The sequence below is a fragment of the Lissotriton vulgaris genome, chromosome 10 (genome assembly GCF_964263255.1).
Source record: "Lissotriton vulgaris chromosome 10, aLisVul1.2, whole genome shotgun sequence".
In the NCBI taxonomy this organism is placed as follows: domain Eukaryota; kingdom Metazoa; phylum Chordata; class Amphibia; order Caudata; family Salamandridae; genus Lissotriton; species Lissotriton vulgaris.
This window is the reverse complement of record NC_141698.1, coordinates 909,678,286-909,700,563: the sequence shown is the minus strand read 5'-3', so window position 1 is coordinate 909,700,563 and position 22,278 is coordinate 909,678,286. Positions and strand designations below refer to the sequence as shown.

Here is a 22,278-nt window from a genome sequence, read left to right as displayed (position 1 = left end):
CCTAGAGCACCCAATAAGGCTTTCTACTTACTTGCTTCCCCTTTGAAGTCTCATCCTTCATGCCTCCAAGACTCTTCTTGGCAAATACATGGATTTATGTCTTGGTTGAGCTTCAAGTGGGCACTTGAGATCCAGTTCTGAATTATGTGCAGGCAGTTTTTGAGGTGTTGGTTGTTTGAAGAAGAGGAGACTTTCAAGTAGACTTGTGTATCATCGATATATTGGATATTCTTGATGCTGTTATCTGTGAGTAGAACTCCACACAGCTCCCTGTAGCTGCTGAAGATGACATGGGCCAATATCTTGTCGGACCTATAGATAACCATGTGAAGAAACTGGTGTTTATTGGAAAGGCAGGAGGAGAAACCAATAAGGATATTGCCAGTGAATCAATTTCAAGAATTGTGGGTTCATATGAGGGTGGCATAGTCAACTATCCTGCAACAACACAGTGCAGGGTTTATATTTATCTGTGGCCAGGAGAGAACATTCTCTGTGTATCATCATTTATGCCGTCAGAGATAGGGATTTCAGTAAATTCATTGTACTTTATATTCATACTTATTATTTGTAATGCATAATAAATACCAGGAGCCCAGTTTCAAGGTGCACTGAACAATAACATATGCAATTCATATAATGAATAGGACATAGAAACAACATAGGGGATACGTTAAAAAAGATTTATTAGATAACAAAATATATTCCAACGACTCAATTAGGGTCAAAATAAAGGATAGAGGATGAGCGAATTGATGTGCACAGTAAGAAAATTAAACCTGTCAAACAGGTTACTGAAGACTTCACCTAGATGAATTACATGAAGGCAGCTGAAGATGGAGATTGATGGGGATTTTGAATGATTACATTGAACTGCACTGATACCAGAATGATTCATTTTTCATGCTACTATTTAAATTTAAGTACTTATTCAACAAAGGAAATTATACATTTTAATTAAAAGGTATTTCATACAGTGGTCAACAGTGCCAGTAACACCCAGTGTGCCTTGGTATAACTACCATCTTATGACTTTCATATCATTCCCATGTCAAAAACCCGATTTTTAGTGCTATTGAGTGATACAGGACTACAACACATTGATTGCACTATCAATGTCATTTATCACCCAGTACAAATACCATAAATTGTTCCTAATTCCAGTGTGATTTTTTTTACCCAATTTCTGTGCCTCCACCGAAAATTTCATTGAACCGATCTATAAGAGGAGGAATGGGTAGCTGGTGGGTGTGACACAAAGCTCCTTTACTTTCGCATATTTCACAAAAGCTTTTGTAGGTGATCTGATGTCACTTTGGTCCTACCAACCATAGCGTACAATCAGAAGTGAAAAAGGGTTAGGGTAAAGCTCTATGTCGGTAACTGAAGAGAGAATAACTGAAACAATATACTACTATTTTCCTTCTCACCAAAATAACAACCTATAGTGAAATTACCATGATAATTTGCTCTGTAATCATACACTGCATGTTTCCTCTTATGTTTAGGATACTTTTGATGGGGATATCGAATTTCAAGATACCAGATTTGTATACCCAACAAGACCAAAAGTTCAAGTTCTGCGGGGACTTAGCATTCAGGTTAAGAAAGGCCAAACTCTAGCCTTAGTCGGAATGAGTGGCTGTGGGAAGAGTACCACAATTCAACTCCTGGAGAGATTTTACGATCCCATAGACGGACATGTGGTAAGTCAATGTTATAAGTTTCTGTTTTTAATTGTAGTCATAATACCAATATAAACTTGTTCTGTATACACTAATGTCAATCCATTTCAATTTAGATTTTCAATTGCTAGATTTTGTCCCTTCTTTTCTCCCGAAAGCCAACCTCAGCATTATTGAAGAGGATTTCAGTATCTCAATGAATAATGTCAGAATCTTAAATTAATTTACGGACATTTTTACTTACAATTCACACAACCAGACAAGCTGCTGCATTCTGGTGCATGAATGGGAGAGAGCTGAAAGGCACCATATCTATTGAGATATGATGCTTTTCAGTTCTCTCCCTGGTCTGCTGCACTTGTGACTGTGTAGCGTCAGTGCAGGCTCCCTTGCATAATAGACACCTTCCCACACAAAACTAACCGTTCCGGACATTTTCCTCTTTCTATGTGTGCTGCCTGCTTTAGGGAGGTATAGCTTTAAGACACTTTGCGTGACTTATTAAATGCTGGAAAGTATTTAGGGTCTGCGTTGCTCTATAAAAGTGTTGCAACCCCAATACAAAGGCTCACTAAATGTCACCCCTAGTTTGTTCAAGAACATTTTAGTTCATAATCCCATAGATTTAGTAACTACTGGCCTCTGATCTGACTTCATTAACCACTTTTAACACCTTATTGAATCATGCATCACATCATCTCCAAGATGCACTGCATCAACTCACACTCATTCCCTCACACTCATTTCCCTTAAACCTAAGAATTACCAGTTAGTACTAGGTTGGGCACACTAAAACCAGCCAAAGTCCACTTTAATTTAGAGTACTTTCACATCTAAATGTAATCAGCAGCTTTAGATTTATAATCCATTAAATACATAGGAGTCTGCAAATCCTGTGTAAAAGCGGATCTCTAATTTCCTTAATATAGTCTAATAGTGCCATTAGAGTCACCTCTAATAATGAAGTCACGAGGCTGTTCAACTATAATATGTTATTACAGTTGAGCTGTCATGACATAATGTCCGCTGCCAGAACTAGCAGCCAAGGTGAAAGGCACATCAGTGACCATCCATGCTGCTGCAATTTAAACAAAAAAATTAGAACTGGATTTTGGTTCTTTTGATCCATTTTCTAAATTAAAACTGTGATCAGCAGAATGGAGATATTTATGGCAACACAATTATTTTCCATGCTATAGGTCAATAATGTTACATCTTTATGCACACTTCTAAACAGTATGGGCTACAGCATTTTTATTCTGACTATTCTTGACTGTTTGAGTGTAGTTTTGGTACAACATATTCCCCTTTTATTCTTTGTGACTGCAACCATATTGCCTCTTTTATCTAAAGAGCAGGACACCAAAGATTTAAGTGTTGTGTTGGGGTGGGTGATGGTATGGCAATATGTTATAAGAATTAAAATACCCTCTGCCATAAGGTTATTGCAAGTCACCTTGGAGTTCTAAAAATCTTATGAAGGAGCTCAACTTTTTTCCTAATCTCTCCACATGGTTTCAGACCTACTCAGTCATTTGCAGTATCCTTATAATATTTGCTATGGGGTACATTATCCCACATATAATCAGTGTTCATACTTCAGCCCTGTTACAACTAATAGCCGTAATGAATTTACTCCTGAAAAGTGAATTTGAATAAAAAAAATAAGGAGAGCAGAATCCATCTTTCTAATGATTTTCAAAAAGTAAAAAGCGTTCTTTGATATGAAACACACTGAAGGAAAACAAAACATTCAGAAGGCTGAAAAACAATTCAAATGGTCCACAAAACTTATCCCTGAGCTACAGAGGTAGCCAATATGTTCCATCCCTTTCAATCTTGGTACCTCAACCTACTGACAAACCTTTTTTGTGATTCAGAAACTTATCTCACAAGTTACCACTGATGCACTCGACTCTGGTTTGCTTTCCAAAAAGGAATACGAACTCCTCAACATTAAATCTCCACGGATACCGGTCATTTACTGTCTCCCTAAAATTCACAAAAACCATGAATCCCCCCCGGTCGCCCCATCGTATCTGGATGTGGTTCGATACGGGAACCCCTGGGACACTACATAGACTTTTTCATAAAACCATTTGTCCCTGAGACTTCATGTTACATCCGGGAATGCATGACCATGATCAATCTCATCGAGGACCACCCGTTTGATCCCATATCTAACACTATGTGTACGTTGGATGTGGAATCACTCAACACCAACATTCCCCAGTTCGAGTCCCTTGGGGTCATTGAAAAAATCCTAGAGACACGCCCACGCCCTCAAAATGTGCCATCCATTTTTATTCTCCAACTTCTTGAGATTTGCCTCACAAAAAGCTTTTTCCTTTTTGAGGGTCAATTTTTTGGCCAGGTACGAGGTACCTCCATGGGAGCTATTTTTGCCCCTAATCTAGCTATCCTGTACATGCACAATCTAGAGACATCTTGCATCTTCGATTCATCTAACCCTTTCCACAATGACATCGCCTTGTAGAAGCGTTATATAGACGATATTTTCCTTCTCTGGACTGAATCCCCTGACAGCATAGTGCAGTTTCATCATTGGCTCAACAATAATAATGGAGGCCTCAAGTACACACTGTCCACCAGCAAAGAACCCATTCCCTTTTTAGATCTCGAAATCAAACACACAGAAGGCCGACTTACCACCAGCCTTCATCGCAAACCCACAGAGAGAAATACTCTACTGAACTACAGCAGTCACCATCCACGGGCATTGAGAGACTCCCTTCCCTTCTCACAGTTTTTACGCAGTAGGAGAAACTGCTACTTTAAAGAGGACTACTTTACTGAGGCCAAAGTCCTAAGCCATAAACTCAGAAATAGGGGGTACCCACGCAAACTTGTGCGCCGCTCCCTAAAACGAGCTTGGTATTGCCCAAGGGAGAACTTCCTTGAACCAAAGCCCAAAAAGAACCAAGATAGGGTAATCTGTGTTACCACCTTTTCTACTGCTTCCAATGCCATCATGAAAAGTGTGTTGAAACACTGGCCTGTACTTAATGCTGGACAACTCAACCTGGAACACACAATGTTCACCTTTAAAAGAGCAAAAAATATAAAGGACCATTTAGTGCGTGCCTCTCTACCCCAGCAACCACTTAAAACAACACTCCACTACATTGACAGGTCATGCCAAATGCGGTAGCTGTGTGTGATGTGAATCAACCATAGAAGGAAAAAGTTTTGAATTCGGTAAAATAAAATTGGACAGGAATTACTTTTCAAACTGTAATTCAATAAATGTGGTATACGCTATCTTTTGTCCCTGCGTGTTGATTTACATAGGTCAAACCACCCAGAAGATAAATCTCAGGATTGGACAACACCGCAGCAGGATCCGCTGTAAAAAGTCGAACGCCCCCCTCGTGGATCATTTCACAGAGAAAGGACACACTTTAAAAGATCTGATCTGGACTGTAATAACATTGATCAAACCTCCACCTAGGGGAGCAGATGTCTCTATGCTACTTAACAAAGAGGAACTGCCCTGGATCCTCAAGACCAACAGTTTCCGTACTGGATTGAATGGCCTTGAAGACTGGACCTCCCTGCTCTAATGTGTAATCCAGTATAATAATAAATAATTAATTGTACTGCAATTTCAAGTCACCTGCGTCGCTCTCACTCTCACTATTGACTAGAATATTACCATTCACCACATTAATCTGTCCTATGCTCTCCATTTCAAATTGGCCACTCCAATTCCTCATTATTTTCACTGAACCTCAGTCCTCCCTCTGTCTCCATGCCGACCCCTCAGTCCTTCCTCTCTGTCCACACCCATCCTTGCCTACAACAGGGCTTCCCAAGATGGCTGCCACTCTCTATCCTGAAGCCGGACCAGCCATCCAGCTCCTGATCTTGAAGTAAGTTAGTTCCCATTCCAGGAACTAGAGACCATTTCCAGCTCACCTCAATTGGAAATCTAGTTACAACGCAATTAAGAAAAAAAACACTCATTTTCAGACTGTGCAATTGCGCACTTGTAAGGAATCCCTATCTCGACTATCCAAGTGGACTCCCGAACTAACACGGTAATTGCAGCTTTCCCGCTTTTCATCCCACGGATGTGCCGCAAGCCTCGTCACAATGGCTTGAGTGATAGTAATTCTGTCCTCCCTTTGCCTCTAGATCCCTATCAGCTGGCTAACCGCTCCTTGTGACCCTGAGCTATCGCGCCCGCTTCTGATCCAACTTGCAGGTATCCGCTCACAAGCCAGTCTTAAAACCTACTTCATGTCCTAATTCGCCTTTCCGACCTTGTGTCAGCTCGATATTATTGCATGATCCCTTTTCTATGTCGTCACACCGACCACTGCGCCATAATTACTAGGGCTCTAATCACGGCAGGAGACATCATCAGCTTTCTGTTCTTGACACATGCTTTATCGAATGTGTCCTACCAATCATTGCGCTGTTTTTATCCACTTTTTCATTTCATTACCACCTTCATGCTCACACGATGGTGATGGTGGTCCTGTCATTGTTTAAACACACTGACTACTGCGCCTTACGCATAAGTGTTCACGCCACGACACTAGATTACATCCGCATTTAAATCAATGCATGATCAACCCAGATGTGGTCTCTCAGCAGCCGTACAATACCAATCACTGCGCCGTCCTCCCTTTCACTTTATCACAGTGTAATCTGTATAGATTGATCGGCAAAGAGTGGTCTCACCTCTTTGACCATGCACAAAAGGCACTTAGTCACGTCAAACCTTCCTCCTCCACTCGTTGCTCCACACATCTCGCCAATTTTAAACTCACAACAGTCACATTTTTACATGCCTAACAGTATTCATGTTTACTAATTCATGTTCCTTTTTGTTTCTTTCCCAATTTCTCCCCTGTGTCATGTAATTGTACAGTAATGCGATTTAGGCATAGTGCAATTGTGAATTCATAAAGACCACAATGAAATATTATGTTGTCCTGAGGATGATGCCCAGTATCTAGTGGTGGCATCCAAACGTCGTCGACACCAAAAAACGCCATATGCAATATGAGTATGCAATATTGTAATGTGCAATGGTGTATAAGAAAATGATCTTAGTCTGTTAAAACTTTCAAATAGGTGTACAGACGTATTTCACTTTGCCCTTTGGCCATTCTGTGCTTCGTTTTGTTGTCTCACTGTTTCGTGGGTCACGGTTGTGCCCACTTAACATTGAATGTTTCTAACAATTTAAATTTATATATATTTGAAAAATAAATTCTTGTCCGGCTGGACAAAAGACATACTTACTATTTAGAGTATGATTATTGTATATAAGTGATGCTTCCTCTGAAAATAGGGACCATTGTTTTCTATAACATGATACTGCCCAAGTTCCATATACTATACCTTTTGGGTTCCCTTGTTTTTTGTAACAACCATCAAATTAGCGATAACTGCACTTCCTTTCGCAATACTCTGCAAATCTAGCATGAAAACAGTAATCGCGCTGGACTCCTCCAAACAACCTTAGCTCACACCGATTCTAAAAATAGCTGTCATGAATTAAAAAAGTCTTATATTTGGAACCGATAGTCACTATCCACGTGTCTGTAAAAATAATGCAATTTACTATTTCCTCTCAGCTACAGCAATTTGAATTGTCAAAGGTTCACGTTGGTACTTTCATGTTATAGTTTTTACAAATCAGATAAAATAGTGATGTTAGTAATAGACAATTTCATAATTCATGCTCTCTCACACAGAAGTACCCTATTTCCATTTGTATCTGACAGTTGTGTTTAATACTTTGGATCACAATATTTCCATTACAAAGGCTGTTAGCAGTTGCTAGTATTTGCAAATATTCCCTCTGATAAGTTTAGCCGTTCAATTTATTAAATCCCTCCTAATCACAAGTGACAGCTACTCCATGCATAGGACTTCTCTTTCATTGTGAATATCCTAATGATCTATTCTCTATTATACATCTAATGCAGTTTGTCAGCAATATCCTCTGCACTTAATTGTAGGCTTTCATATCTACCCCAGCAACACACCATTGAACATGGATTTGCTATCAATCCTTCTAACCAATGTATTATTCTCCATGCAATCTTATGTTTTTACTATATTTTGTCCTAAATTCAAACAAAAAAGTGAAAACCTAGAACATCATAATTCACCCATATGTTTTAGAAAACAATAATTAGGGGGTAGATGTATCAACATTCCCCTTTGCGATTTCTAAATAGTGATTTTTAAGGAATCGCTATTTAGAAATCGCAAAATGGGATGTATGTAAAAAATCGCTATTTTTTAGCGATTTCTTAATCTTCCTTATTTGCGAATTCACAATTTGCGAATTCGCAAATAAGGAATAATTTCCCATTCATTCCTATTGGTCAGGAGGCCCATAGGAATGATGGTGAAATACATCTCAATTTGCGATTTGCAATTAGCTAATCGCAAAATGAGAATAATTTCAAGGGTGCAGGGGTGCCTCAAGGACACCCTGCTGCACCCCTGTAATTAACATGTGTGTACATATGGCGCATATACATGCCCTATGGGCATGTATGTGCGTCACATGCCACCTTCAAAAATGCCAAATTGTGCATTTTCAAAAGAATTCGCAACTTACCATCAACTACAAGTTGGTGGTAATTTGCGATTTCTTAACCAAAATTCCCAATTAGAAAATGCTACATACATAGCATTTAAGGAATCGCAAAATTGCGATTCCTTAAATGCTATAGCAAAATAAGGAATCGCAAATTTTTGCGATTCCTTATTTTGCGATTTTTTGATGCATGCCAAAACATGTAAAAAGACCGCTTGTGATTCGCAAACGCCGGAATTCTGCGAATTCCGGCCTTTGCGAATCGCAAATGGCTTGATACATCTAGGCCTAACTCTCTAAAATCTTCCTGAATTTTTATCTGAAATACACCAACAGCATTCACAATTTATTTCCATAATCTCAGCTCTCGATCATCACACGGTCCCTAGAAATTGCTTTTCAGTGTCATGTCACTTTCAGCAAACTTTGAACTCTTTGTTCCGGCTGTTTAGGAACATTGGCAATTAAAAGCATTTTTATTAATTTGCAAATCCATCCACATAATTGGTTCATATAACATTTAGTAACAGCTTTATCATTTACTCTCCAAGACATCCCCTTCACTCATCAATAAATTATTCAGTGATCCTCTGCCACTTAATCTTCCTTTTCGGCAAACAATAGTTTATGGCTAGTTGATGTGCCATATTGGTCTTTCTTATGGCAACTCTGAAAGGGCTTGTTGCGCACTGATTCTTTTTTGAGTATGTGTGATTTACTCGTGGCTTACTCCATATTTTCTCCTGTATGTAATTGATTACTGGAGTAGGTAATATTAGAAAGCTTTATGCTTTAGATCCAGAAAGACTTTCTTCCACACAGGAAAACATTAGAATGCGGGTTATTCTAAACCAAATCCAGAATGTTTATGACACTATAATAGGATCATGATTACTGCTTATAAATATTTCAGTTGTTTTCACAACAAAATCAATTTTTGCTGCTATGATTCACGTTACTAGGTTTATCCTGAAGTGTCCTCATACTTTGGTGATATGTTGCTATATATAAATAAATGTTTCTTTTGTGAAAGCTTACTATAGAATTTTACTACAGAAATCAAGAGCATGGGCACTATTTCAATGGTCAAATTAATGAACTAAGAAAACTATTAGCACCTTACATGAATGGGACCCATTTAAGTTACCTTTGTTATTACCTTGTTTATAGTCACAGTGATAGTTTGGTTTTTATATATACTTGTCACCTCTTACGAAAACATGCACACCTATTTTGTCTGCATTTTATGACAGGTTGAATCATCTGCACTCCCCAAACACGTCTCCTGTCATCAGTACTTCCAGTGAAAGCTAATAACAATCAACATTTAAAACAAATGTGCTGGGGTTTTAGAGTGTGTGAAATCATAGAATTGTATTCATTCGCATTTTACATAGCGCTAAACATACCTATCAGGAAGCATGGTGTTTCAAACAGAAAGGGGTGATGTAATAAAAAAGGCAATGATGAAACAATATACAAAATTTATGAAAATTAAATGCAAGTATTGGATGGATTGTTCCTGGGACTCGGGTAGTTCACAGTAAGAGGAGTTCTTCATACTGTAGTTAGGAACATTTTGTGTGATGGAGGAGCCAGGGAGGATGTGCTAGACAATAGGGAGTGAGGTAAAATGTTACCTTTTCCATCTCACAGGTGGTCACTAAGGGATTTAATTATTGTGTCTCAAGGTGTCTTTGTATGAGCAGCACTTTGAGTTCTTTCTACGAGATACCGTACAATGGGATAGTTCTTAAGGTAGAGGGAATGGAGTTCCAAACCTTTAGGGAACGCAAAGGAAAAGATTGGTTCAGGGTTTTTGATTGCCAGAGATGCAAAGACCAGTGATAGGCAGAATGCTTAATCAACATTTAAAGCCTTGTGAATAATACTTTCCAGCCTCATCTGGCCTCAAAGGGTATCCGTATTAGGCTGAACTTCTTGCACCTGGTATGAGTGCTTTGCAGCATTTTCAGGCAGCTCTATAAGGAGTCATGTATGTTTTGAGAATCCCTGTTGGCAGAGAAATTCTGTAGTCTAGTTTTGAGAGTACCCTTGATTGCACTGTTGTTTTGAAATTTTATTTGCCAAATTAAGGGCTTGATTTTCTCAAGAATTATGATTTGCTGGAGGGCACTCTTAGCTATAGCATTGATATGTGCATGCAGGTTCAGCATCTTATACAGGCTCCAGCCCAGCTAGCAATCTTGATCTTGTAGTAATCTACAGTGGTTCATATGAAGTCATGTAGGTTTTTAGCAATAGGCCTGGTTTTTTTAAGTGTGCAGCATTGTTGCCGGGATTATAGTAGGAATTTAGTTTTGGGGGATTTAGTGTGAGATGATGGAGATTCATCCACATCTAAAGCCTTCTAAAAGCATGGGCTCAAGATAATATATCCTCTTTGGATGTGTCATCAACATAAAGGTAAAAGCAGATGCTTGATCAAGGGATCAGTGAGGTGTTTCAAGTAAAGGTTAAAAAGCATTCAGGGATGAATGAAGCTTTGGGGGAACATCTTCTTGTGGTTGTGTAGAATGTAAGAGAGTATTTGCACTGTGTGTTTTACTAGAGATGATTCAACCCATTTTAAAACATTGCCACCTATTCCAATCCTTTCTCCAAGTTGAAGTAGTGCTGCATGGTTGACAATGCCAAAAGCCATGGACTTCTCAAGTAGTAAAAGGAGAAAAACCTTTTACTACCTCCTTTGTATAAGATATGCGGCTTATCATTTAGGTTATGAGGCACAACCATTTCTGTACTACAGTGGGATCTGAAATCTGACTGACGGTCACAAAGTAGGTTTTTTCTTTTATATATTCTTCAAGTGGATTTAAAACACAACTTTGTAGATCTCTAGGCATGAAGGTGAGGTTTACAATAGGGTGGAAATTGTTAAGTCCTTCTGGATCTGCATCAGGGATTTTTCAACAAAGTCTCTGACCAGACATACTCTTTCTTCGATTGACCTCAGGAAGTGGTTTTAGTGCACAGAAGCAACAAAGAAATTGGGCAATAATCTTGCCAGTCCACTTGAAAGAGGGGATTCAGGCCCTACTAGTTATTTTATAGTATTAAAGGTCCAGGTTCGAGCTCATCATGAATAGTACTAATTTGTAAGAAGTTGGATCATGGATTACTTCTCAGGGAAGGTTAAATTCTCGTAGGAAAGTTTTGATTACAACAGCATATTTTTTCTCTCTGCTATGAATTCCATCATATTTTCAGTAAATAGAAGTTTTACCCCATTTGTATGATATATGGTGTGTGAGATTGTGGATAGCACATCTGATGTTCTCACTTTGACTGACAGGCATTGGAATGGTGAGGGTTGTTGTATTCATATACTTTAACATTTGATGGAAGATCTGTGAATGACTGCTATATTGACTCCAAATGTATCTATCAGGTCCATGAAGAAGATTTTATGGTCTATAGGGATGAGTAAAACAAGGACTAATTGGAATGAGCTTGATGGCTGGTTTCCATTAGGAATAGTTAGTCAAGGTTTTTAGAGGCAATCATATCTGCATCTACATCAGGATGTTTTGTAATGTGTATCCAATCCAATGTAGGGAGGCTATTCCTGGGGAGGAGAGAGTCAAGGGAAAAAAGGTTTGGCTATTCAAATAATTCTGGAAGGTCAATCAATCAATCAATCAAAGCATTTGTATAGCGCGCTACTCACCCGGAGGGTCTCAAGGCGCTTGGGGAGGGGGGGTCCGCTACTGCTAAAACAGCCAGGTCTTGAGTTGCTTCCTGAAGGCACGGTGGTCTTGGGTCAGGCAGAGGTGGGTGGGGAGGGAGTTCCACGTCTTGGCGGCCAGGTAGGAGAAGGATCTTCCTCCCGTTGTGGCTCTTCAGATGCGGGGGACGGCGGTGAGAGCGTGGCTGGTCGATCGAAGCCGGCGGGTGGGAGTGTTAGAAGTTGAGGTGGTCGTTGAGGTATCTTGGGCCTTTGTTGTGGAGAACTTTGTGTGCGTGGGTGAGGAGTTGGAACGTGATTCTCTTGTTGACGGGAAGCCAGTGCAGGTTTCTTAGGTGTGCGGAGATGTGGCTGTGTCAGGGGATGTCCAGGATGAGTCGTGCTGAGGCATTCTGAATCCGCTGGAGTCTTTTCTGGAGTTTTGCAGTGGTTCCGGCGTAGAGGGAGTTGCCGTAGTCCAGACGGCTGGTGACGAGGGCCTGGGTGACCGTCTTCCTGGTTTCGGTGGGGATCCACCGGAAGATCTTCCGTAGCATGCGTAGGATGTTGAAGCATGAAGAGGAGACGGCGTTGACTTGTACGGTCATGGAGAGGGAGGAGTCCAGGATGAAGCCCAGGTTGCGTGCGTGGTCCGTTGGTTTGGGAGCGCTGCCCAGGGCAGGGGGCCGCCAGGAGTCGTCTCAGGCGGATGGTGACGATCCCAGGATGAGGACTTCCGTCTTATCAGAGTTCAGTTTCAGGCGGCTGTTCATCATCCACTCGGCTACGTCTTTCATCCCTTCGTGTAGGTTAGTTCTGGCGGTGGCGGGGTCGTTGGTGAGGGAGAGGATCAGCTGGGTGTCGTCGGTGTAGGAGATGATGTTGAGGTTGTGTTGGCGTGCGATGGCCGCAAGGGGGCTCATGTAGATGTTGAACAGCGTGGGGCTGAGTGATGATCCTTGTGGTACGCCGCAGATGACTTCGGTGGCTTCTGATCTGAACGGGGGGAGGCGGACTCTCTGTGTCCTTCCGGCGATGAAGGAGATGATCCATTCCAGAGCCTTCTCTTGGATTCCGATGTTGCTGAGGCGCTGCATTAGGGTGCAGTGGCAGACAGTGTCGAACGCTGCCGAGAGGTCCAGGAGGATGAGGGCCGCTGTTTCACCGTTATCAAACAGGGCTCGGATGTCGTCAGTGGCTGCGATGAGGGCGGTCTCGGTGCTGTGGTTGGCCCGGAAGCCGGACTGCGAGGGGTCGAGGGATCCATTTGTCTCGAGGAAGGCGGCCAGCTGTCTGTTGACGGTCTTCTCGATGACTTTGGCAGGAAACGGGAGGAGTGAGATGGGGCGGTAGTTTTTGAGGTCGGTGGGGTCGGCTGATGGTTTCTTCAGGAGGGCGCTGAGTTTGGCATGCTTCCAGCTCTCCGGGAAGGTTGCGGTGTTGAAGGAGGTATTGATAATGTCCCAGAGATGAGGTGCGATGAAGGCGTCGGCCTTGTTGAAGACGTGGTGAGGGCAGGGGTCAGTTGGAGATCCGGAGTGGATGGAGTTCATCGTGCGTATGGTCTCCTCGGTGTTCATCGGGGTCCAGGCGCGGAGGGTGGTGGTGGGGGGCGCTGTTGCGGTTGTAGGGTGCGTCAGCTGTGTGCTGAAGCTGTTGTGTATGTCTGCGATCTTGCTGTGGAAGTACGAGGCGAGTGAGTTGCAGAGGTCTTGCGATGGGGTGATGTCGTTGTTTCCGGTGCTGGGGTCGAAGAGCTCTTTGACGATGTTGAAGAGTTCCTTGCTGTTGTGGGCGTTGTTGTCCAGTCGGTCCTTGAATGCGGTTTCCTTGTTGGCGTGGATCAGTTGGTGGTGTTTTCGGGTGGCGAGCTTGAGGGTGATCATGTTGACTGGTGTCGGGTCTCTGCGCCAGGCTTTCTCGAGGGCTCGGCAGTTCTTTTTGGAGCTCTTGAGTTCGTCGGTGAACCAGGATGCTTTCTTGCTGCCGGGTCTGCTGGGAGGGGTCCTCAGTGGGGCGAGGTCGTCCGCGCAGTTGCTGATCCACCTCGTCAGGTTGTTGGCGGCATGGTTGGGGTTCACTGAGCTGGCGGGAGGGTTCTGGCTCAGGGATGCGGCGATCTGGTCGGCTGTGATCTTGTTCCAGCTTCTGCGTGGAACCTGTTGCTGGTGGTGGTGGATCGTGTTCTTTCTGAAGCTGAAGTGGACGCAGCTGTGGTCCGTCCAGTGGAGTCCGGTGGCGTGGCTGAAGGAGATGGGGTCAAGCGTGTGGCCGGCGTAGTGGGTGGGGGTGGTCACCAGCTGCTTGAGTCCGAGGTTGGCGAGGTTGTCCAGCAGGGTGGTGGTGTTGCGGTCGCTGTTGTTCTCCAGCTGGAAGTTGAGGTCCCCGAGGAGGATGTAGTCAGCGAAGGGGAGGGCGTGCGGGCTGATGAAGTCTGCGATGTCTTCGCTGAATTGTGTGCGTGGTCCCGGGGGTCTGTAGATGAGGGTGCCTCTGAGGGTGGTCTTGGGGTCGGTGTGGATCTGGAAGTGCAGGTGTTTGACCGTTGTGAGGATGTCATCGGTGTTGGTCGTGATGCGGATGGTGTTCTTATGGACGATGGTGATGCCTCCTCCCGTCTGGTTGACGCGGTCCCTCCGGGTGATTTTGTATCCGTCCGGGATGGCGATGGCGATGTCGGGCGCTGAGGAGGCGTTCATCCATGTTTCCGTGAGGAAGGCGATGTCTGGGGATGTCGAGTCGAGGAGGTTCCAGAGCTCCACGGCGTGTCTGTGGACGGAGCGGGTGTTGAGCAGGATGCACTTGAGGTGGTTGCTGCTGGGGGTCGGCTTGGTGGGTGCGGTGCAGGTCCGGATGCAGAAGAAGTCGCAGGACTGGCAGGTGAAGGGTCCGTGGGTGCGTCTGGGGGTAGCGCCGTAGCAGCCGGGGGTTCGGCCGGTGTTGAACGTTGAGGGTGGCTGCATCGTAGGTCCGGCGGGTGGGCTGGCATCTTCGGGGGCCAGGGGTTCTGGCGCTGGGCGCGGTCCGGTCGCGGACGGGGGCAGACGGACTTACCTTTGGCGCACCTTCGGCGCACAATTGGCGCGCCCGCTGCGCGTCAACGCTGCGCGTGGGAGTGGGCGTCATACGTAGGGAGCATGGAGGGCGGGTCAGCTGGGTGTCGGCGAATGGACGGCGGGGGGCGGGACCGCAGGGAGGCAGCGGCGGGAAAAGTCGGAGCGAGCGGCCGGCTCTGTGGTGGCTGGGGCGCTCTGGCAGCCGGCTCTGAGGTGGCTGGGGCGTTCTGGCGGCCGGCTCTGTGGTGGCTGGGGCTCTCAAGTGGCGGTCGGCGTCAGTGGGAGCAGGAGGGGGTGACCAGGCCTATGGAAGGCGCGGAGGTCTTCCTCTTTGGATGATGAAGCCCTCACACAAAGTGCAGTGTATCTACACTTGTGTAGAAGATAATTCAGTATAAATATTTTAATGTTGACGCTGAAAGAATTGATACTTAGGTGAGGCTTTAAGGCATTAGTGAGTTGTTCTCTGATCACTGAGCTTTTAACCTGAGCTGTAAGGTTTTTGGAATGGTCAGTATCATGGAGAAGGCCTCAGGTGTTTATGCTGAGTCCGTGGTTGAGTATGACAGGGTAAAATCATTGATCATGCATCTTTGGTGACATGAGGAGAGGGCCATGAGATTTGGTTTGTGAGGTAGGGGTTATACTGGAGGTGTATAAGGGACTATGTTCCAGTGAGGAAAGGGAGTCTTTAAATTGTGCACTTGAATTTGATAGAGATTGCATTTTGAATGTAACCAGATATTTTTTATTTTTTATTAGTGAACTCGATGCAGCTTTAATTTAGGAGGATTAATGTACGGTGTAAAGATAACTTTGTTGGTGTTCGACTGGGCTTTTACATATACAACTGGGGTGTCATGTGATTGTTGACAGAGCTGATTGTAGTTACAGAGGGAAAACTGGTAAAGGAGTAGCCCTTGCTCTGCAATCAATCTCTTTGAACATTAGGCTACAGGGTGATGATACTACCCCTGTGATGTTCACAGTAGGGTGGCAAAAGAAGGGGTAATGCATGACCACAGAATAATAGGGGTGAGTGGAGAGGCTTGTTGGGCAGGAGATAAATGAGGGTCAAGTGATTGTTTTGAAAGGTTGATGTGGTTACAGGGTGAGGCAGAGTCGACTGTGGTGATATGCAAATTATGTACCTAAAGTACTGCTTTGAATTGTCAGATATTTTGGCTAAAAGTGATGTCTATAGATTGAATCATGACCTTACCATTATAAAAGGTGGATATGGTGACATTGTCTTTGAATTGTTTGGTAGAAGAGATCAAAAGCTTTACTCCATGGGGTATTTTTCTGGATTATGAGATCTTGACTTTACTACTTAAGGTTTCAGTTCAATCGGAGGATGTTGTGGATCAAAAGTTGGAGGTCTGTCTTTAGTGAATCTTTTGTATGCCATTGTATTTGTCTGTGATAAACAAGGATGATAACATTTGTGTATAAGCTCTGACTTATTGTTGTAAATAGTCATGTAGAGAGAGGTATTCACTGATTTCCATCATGTGAACCAGGGCTGGAGTAGAGGGACAATCTTGTGGGGAGACATAGAGTATGATCGAGACTAGAAATGCTTATATAAGTGATTTTGAGGGAGGGAATCAGAGTAAGAATGTAGTACAGATGTGGTTCTAGACTCCTATTGAGCTAGTGGAAAGGACAACCTGACTTTGGTCTTGCTAATATTGTATTGGGACTAATTTCTATGTTTAGTTTTTTCATCTAATTAGCCTCACGGCACATTATTTTATTTTCTTGAATGTCTTAACAATGTCTTTACCTCAGAGAGAAGCTTCAGGTCTTGAGAGGGTATATTGGGAGGGGCTCTATCTGCGAAGAGATTTCCACTACATAAAAAACGTGGTAAAGGTGCTGTCACAATGAGACTATTGCCCTACTATGGCCATTCCTGGTGTGATTTGAGAAATCTAAACTTGGAGCACAAAGTTTCTGAGATGTGCGATGTAGACTATCCCCATGACTAAAGACTTAAACATGGTCAACTTGAAAAAGAAGATTTGTAAACTCCCTCCCTGCATTGTTGTAAGACATTGGGTTATTAGTTCAGGGGTGAGAGCCCCATACAAATAATGAACACAGTGCTTATCAGGGTGAACCTAAAAGGTCACTAAATAACTGCAATCTTTGTCAGAGTGAGGCATAAACCAACCCTAAATTAGCCTGTGCTCAACCCTGTGGTAGCTTGGCACTGAACAGTCAGGCTTAACTTACAAGCAATGTGTAAAGTGATCGTGCAACACAATCAGTAATAAAGTGAAAAATATCACACAAACATTATCCATGTTAGACAAATAGAGCAATTTTTAATAAGTACAACAAGACCAAAATGACAAAAATCCAATCAGCAGAACAGGAAATATGCAGGTTTAAAGATTTCAGTGAAAATAGCACCATAAAAGATCAGAGCATCAACTGTGTATTTCTGGTCACTCCGGACAAGGACAAGTCACAAGTTCAGGCAAACCACAATGGGCCTAGAGATATGCTGCATGACAAAATGGCCGAGGCAGTTAAATGTCAAATTTTTAAAAGTGGCATTTTCAAAACTAATTTAAAATCTGACTTCATAACAAGTTAGGAGTTTACATTATAATTCACAAAACACCAAAATATGAACTGACTACCTGCTTCCATTTGGAAATCACAGCTTAAGAAATATAATAAGGTAACATTGGATAGGTAGGTCTTGCAGAGTAGTAAAAAATAAATGTTGGAGTTTTTCAATACCAGGACATGAAAAACTAAAAGGTACATGTCCTACTGTTTAAATACATTGTACCATGCCCTTCGGGCTGTCCAAGGCTTACCCTAGGTGTGACTAACATGTGTTAAAAAGGAAGGATTGGGCATGGCAAACGTTTTATTTTGTGAGATTGAAATGACAGTTTAAAATCTGCACACATAGGCTGCAATAGCAGGCCTCGGAAATGTTTAAAGTGCTACTTAAGTGGGTGCGCAATCAGTGCTGCATGCCCCCCAGTAGTATTTAATCAACAGGCCCTGGGACCAGATATTGCCACTTTACTAGGGAATTACAGGTAAATTAAAACATGTCAATTCATCCATGCTTTAATACATACACACTTTAGCACTGGTTGGCAGTGGTAATGTGCACGGAGACCCAAAGCTACCAAATTGAAGTCAATAAACATGAGGGTTGACGGCAAAAAGGTACAGATATAAACACGGACAGGATGCCAGGTCTAACATATGTGCTTAACACTCTGGTAGCTTGGCCCGAAAAGCAGTCAGGTTTAACTTAGAGGCAATGTGTAAAGTATTTCTGCAGCACTCAAACAGTAAGAAAGTGAAAATGCAACACAAATAGCATCTCAAACCAGTTTAGAGAAAGGGTAAAGTTTAGCAAATAAAATGACACAAGACCAGCAAAATAAATAGAACTGGAGTTATGAATTTTTAACGTTCGGGTTGAATATAGTTCCAAAAACTCCCTGGTATCTGGTCGTGTTGTACTGGGTCATAGTCACAAGTACAGGCCAACTGCAATAGGATGTGGGTCAGATACAGGGACTAGGTTTGCCTAGATGAAAAATGTATCTTCAAAACTTTCACATTCATAAGAACATGCTCAGCTGGTGATCAATATTGGCATGAGGACCTGTACTTCGCTTGAGTTTTGTGTTGGTGGGAGATACAGGTGGTCGCTGTTTGGTACAAAGATCAGGTTGCTTTTAGAACTCACATTGGGGTGGACGACACAGTGACTATTGCTGCTACAAAGATTCCCAAACTTCTGAAGTTTCAACTGGAGCTTAGTTTTGAAGCAGCGGGTGTATTCCTTGCGTTGAGCCAAGGTTCAAGGATATGTGGGCCACCTTTTGAGGATCAGGATGCACTTCAGTAGAAGCTGGCAACAGCGCTCAAGCAGGCCTAGTTAGTGCTGGTCAGCTTCAGAGAAGGCCTTTGGAAGCTTGTTGTATCCCTGTAGCTCAAAAAGGAAGTTAGCCAACTTTCTGTTGGAGTTACATCTAGGGGTCCTGGGTTAAGGCAAGCAGATCAAGTCTTCCTTTGGACAGCATGGAAGTCCTCCTTCTGAATCTTCCACAGATCCAGAAGTGTTCTGATGAGAGGTTCTGGGGGTGCCATTATTATTACCAGCGATACCTTTTGTATGGGGGACAATCTCATCTCTGGCCTACTCTCAAACTATTTCAGGACAGTTCTTCTGTAGTCCCTGGGTTTCTTGTGTTCTGATTCAAGGAAGAGCCGGCCAGACAGTAGGGCTGGACTGTTCCCATTGGATCAGGGTCAAGATTGGTTTGCATATGGCTGGGTTCAAACTGTGTTGTGCCACGGTGGGTGAAAAATGATGGATTGGAATGTGGCCCGAGCATTTGCCAGTGGCTGAGAGTAATTCAAGCATTCCATCCATTAACTTTTTTGATGCCATAAGTTTCTGAAAGTGGCATTTTGAAGGTCTTGAATCTGAATTTACCAGAGAATATTTCAAATGACTAGAAGAAGTATTTCTCTATGTGTTCCCAAAGAGGACGTTTGGGTACACAAATACATGGAATAAGATACTCTATGAGAGAGAGAGCCTTGCTACAGTTAAACATTATTTTGAGAGTGTTTTACTGTCAGAGAATGGAAAACTACACTCATGTCTTACTTTTAAAATTCTGTGCTCCTTGCAATAAGAACGTTAAGGCCTACCTTAGGGGTGACTTCTAAATTTTAAAAAGTAAGGTTTAGGCCAGGCAGAAGGTTTATTCTGAAGGTGAAAATCACAGTTTAAAACTGCGCTACAGGCTGCCCTGGTAGGCCAGAGATGTGTTTTCCAGTGCTACTTTAGTAGGTGGCACAATGAGTGCTGCAGCCCACAAGTAACATTTGGCTACATGAAGTACCACATAATAGGAACGTATAAGTTAATTAAATGTACCAGTCAAGTGTAGGTCAATTTTACTGTGTTTAGAAGAGAGAGCATAAACACTTTACCACTGGTTAGCAAAAGTAAAGTGCAAAAGGATATCTAACGGGCCAAAACATCAGGAGCATGGCAAGTTCTGAACCTGATATATGAAACAATGATCATGTTGGAATAAGATTTATGTTAAATAAAAAATATTCTTATAACTACACAAATGTTCAAATAATACACATAAACATGGAAATGAATCCAAAACACATGTAGGCCTGAACACAACATTTATGTTGTCAATGCTATATTTACATAATAAAGAATGGCAATAAATCATTCAACATAAATGCAGGGCAAAAGTACTGATGCACTGCATGAATAGGTGACTACAACTCTCATAATTGCATTTCTCCTTAGTAAGACTGCCGATGTAGCACAATTCATGTTCCCTCTCCCATGGCCTAATGCTCATATGTCTATAAATGTCCAGCAAGGAGAAATTACTGTGCAGGCAACAACAACAATATTCATCGACGTTTCAACCCTCTTAAAAGGTGTGTAATTCCATTTTAGATACTGGAGTCTTCATCAGGACTGGGTATGGAACAACCTAGAGTCAAAGAAATTATTGTAAGACCTCCAGAGGCCACAGCGTGTCCCTCTAAGGTTTTGGGTACTGGATTCAGTGGGTGTCCAAGAATGACAGACTCCCACAAAGATGATTCCAAAATAAACTGTTAGTTGTGCGTTGCTGAATTCAATCGCATTACAGATTAGATAGAGCCTCTTGTAGTTACTGGAAATGCCCGCCCAGTGGGAATCAGATTCAGTGACGCACAAACAACTGTTTTATTCTTAGTTTTTTTTTATATTGCTTTGTGAACAGTGAGGTCTTGAAATGTATATTCTGAACCTAAATAAACACTATTAATCAAAATATAATTTCCTTGAATTTTTTACTTAAAATGTATGTTTACACAAAGTAGCAGAGTACATATTTCTACCTTTCTGTTTAGGGCCATACAATTCACATTTGAATTATGGAAGTGTTTGTTGCTCGAATATTAATTTACCTTGAAAAAACAAAAGAAAAGAGGCTATTTGACAAAACAGGAACAGTTAGTTTAATTAAACACTTCAACCGAGAGCACAATTACGGAAGCGGGTCTGAGGTCTGTGTCAAAGTACAATCTTTGAGTATCGTAAAGTGCTTCAGAAGAACACAGGCCTTGTCTTTGGAGTCATATACATTATAAAGAAATTCAAAATTGTCAATACTGTTATCGATTCAGGTTGAATATTCATTGTCAAAGATTAATTTTTATATCTGTTTCTATTTCTCTCTGATGTTTTTAATAATATTTTGTAATTATTGTCTGGTATATGTTTTTTTTAAAAACGTTATGTACATTCTGATGATGTTTAAATTCATAAAAAAAGATATAGATAAATACATCCCCTTGGTGTTTCCTTTTCAGTACTGGTGAAGTTTTGTGGTTTGATTGATTCGCAAAAAGCAGTGAATATTGACTTGCCAAGAGTTCTTTTTAAAACAGCCAATCTCCTTAGACCATTGTGGTGTTGCTGCACTTATCAGAGGGGCTGACCTGAGTTTCCTGTTCACTTGTTTGTGTGCCCATTACGTGCCACCACACATGTGACCTTTCAGTCAGTAACATGAGGCCTAGGTCTCAGCGCCTGCCTGACCACGCATTTCTGAGCTGGGGTGGATGAAGTTCATGACAGGCAAATTCGATGATAGAGATGCAATATTTGTTCTTACATATGAATGTATCATGAAAACATATGACATTGATTTATTAATATTAACATGTTTATTGAAGTGGTCAAAAATAGCTGGGTCCTAAAAGAAACATTTGTTGTTTTCTCTATCCAGTTTGCAGATGGGATTGACACAAAATCCTTGAACCTGCAGTGGTTCAGGTCACAGTTAGGTATTGTGTCTCAAGAACCCATTCTGTTTGACTGCAGCATTGCCGAAAATATCCAGTATGGAGACAGCAGCAGAACTGTGAGTCAGGAGGAGATTGAAGAGGCAGCCAAAGCAGCAAACATTCATAGCTTCATTGAAACTCTTCCTGAGGTAAATGTAATTTAATATAGTAATCCACTTGTTACAAAAAAAGAATAACATGTTTCTATTCATTATGTTTCAATTGAAATGTACAATTTCAAAGCAGTATACATGTTACTGCAAGACTTTCCATTTTTTATGTAGATGAGTAAAGAGTAATGATTTTGAACAATTTTGATCCTTATGAAAATATTCCAGAATCTTCCTGAGACTTTTAAGGTCATTGGTTTCATTGCATAATTGAAAAGTG

The 22,278-nt window shown here is 42.1% G+C and overlaps 1 protein-coding gene across 2 annotated transcripts in view; it reads left to right on the top strand.

The window, feature by feature from the left end:
• Positions 1-22,278, top strand: part of LOC147688996 (ATP-dependent translocase ABCB1-like) — a 684,547-nt gene that overhangs the window by 639,631 nt on the left and 22,638 nt on the right. For both annotated transcript variants that reach the window (XM_086941883.1, XM_086941882.1), the window contains exons 23-24: positions 1,509-1,706; positions 21,831-22,037. In XM_086941883.1, the coding sequence (XP_086798009.1) occupies positions 1,509-1,706; positions 21,831-22,037 (405 nt within the window). The remainder of the gene's footprint in view (positions 1-1,508; positions 1,707-21,830; positions 22,038-22,278) is intronic.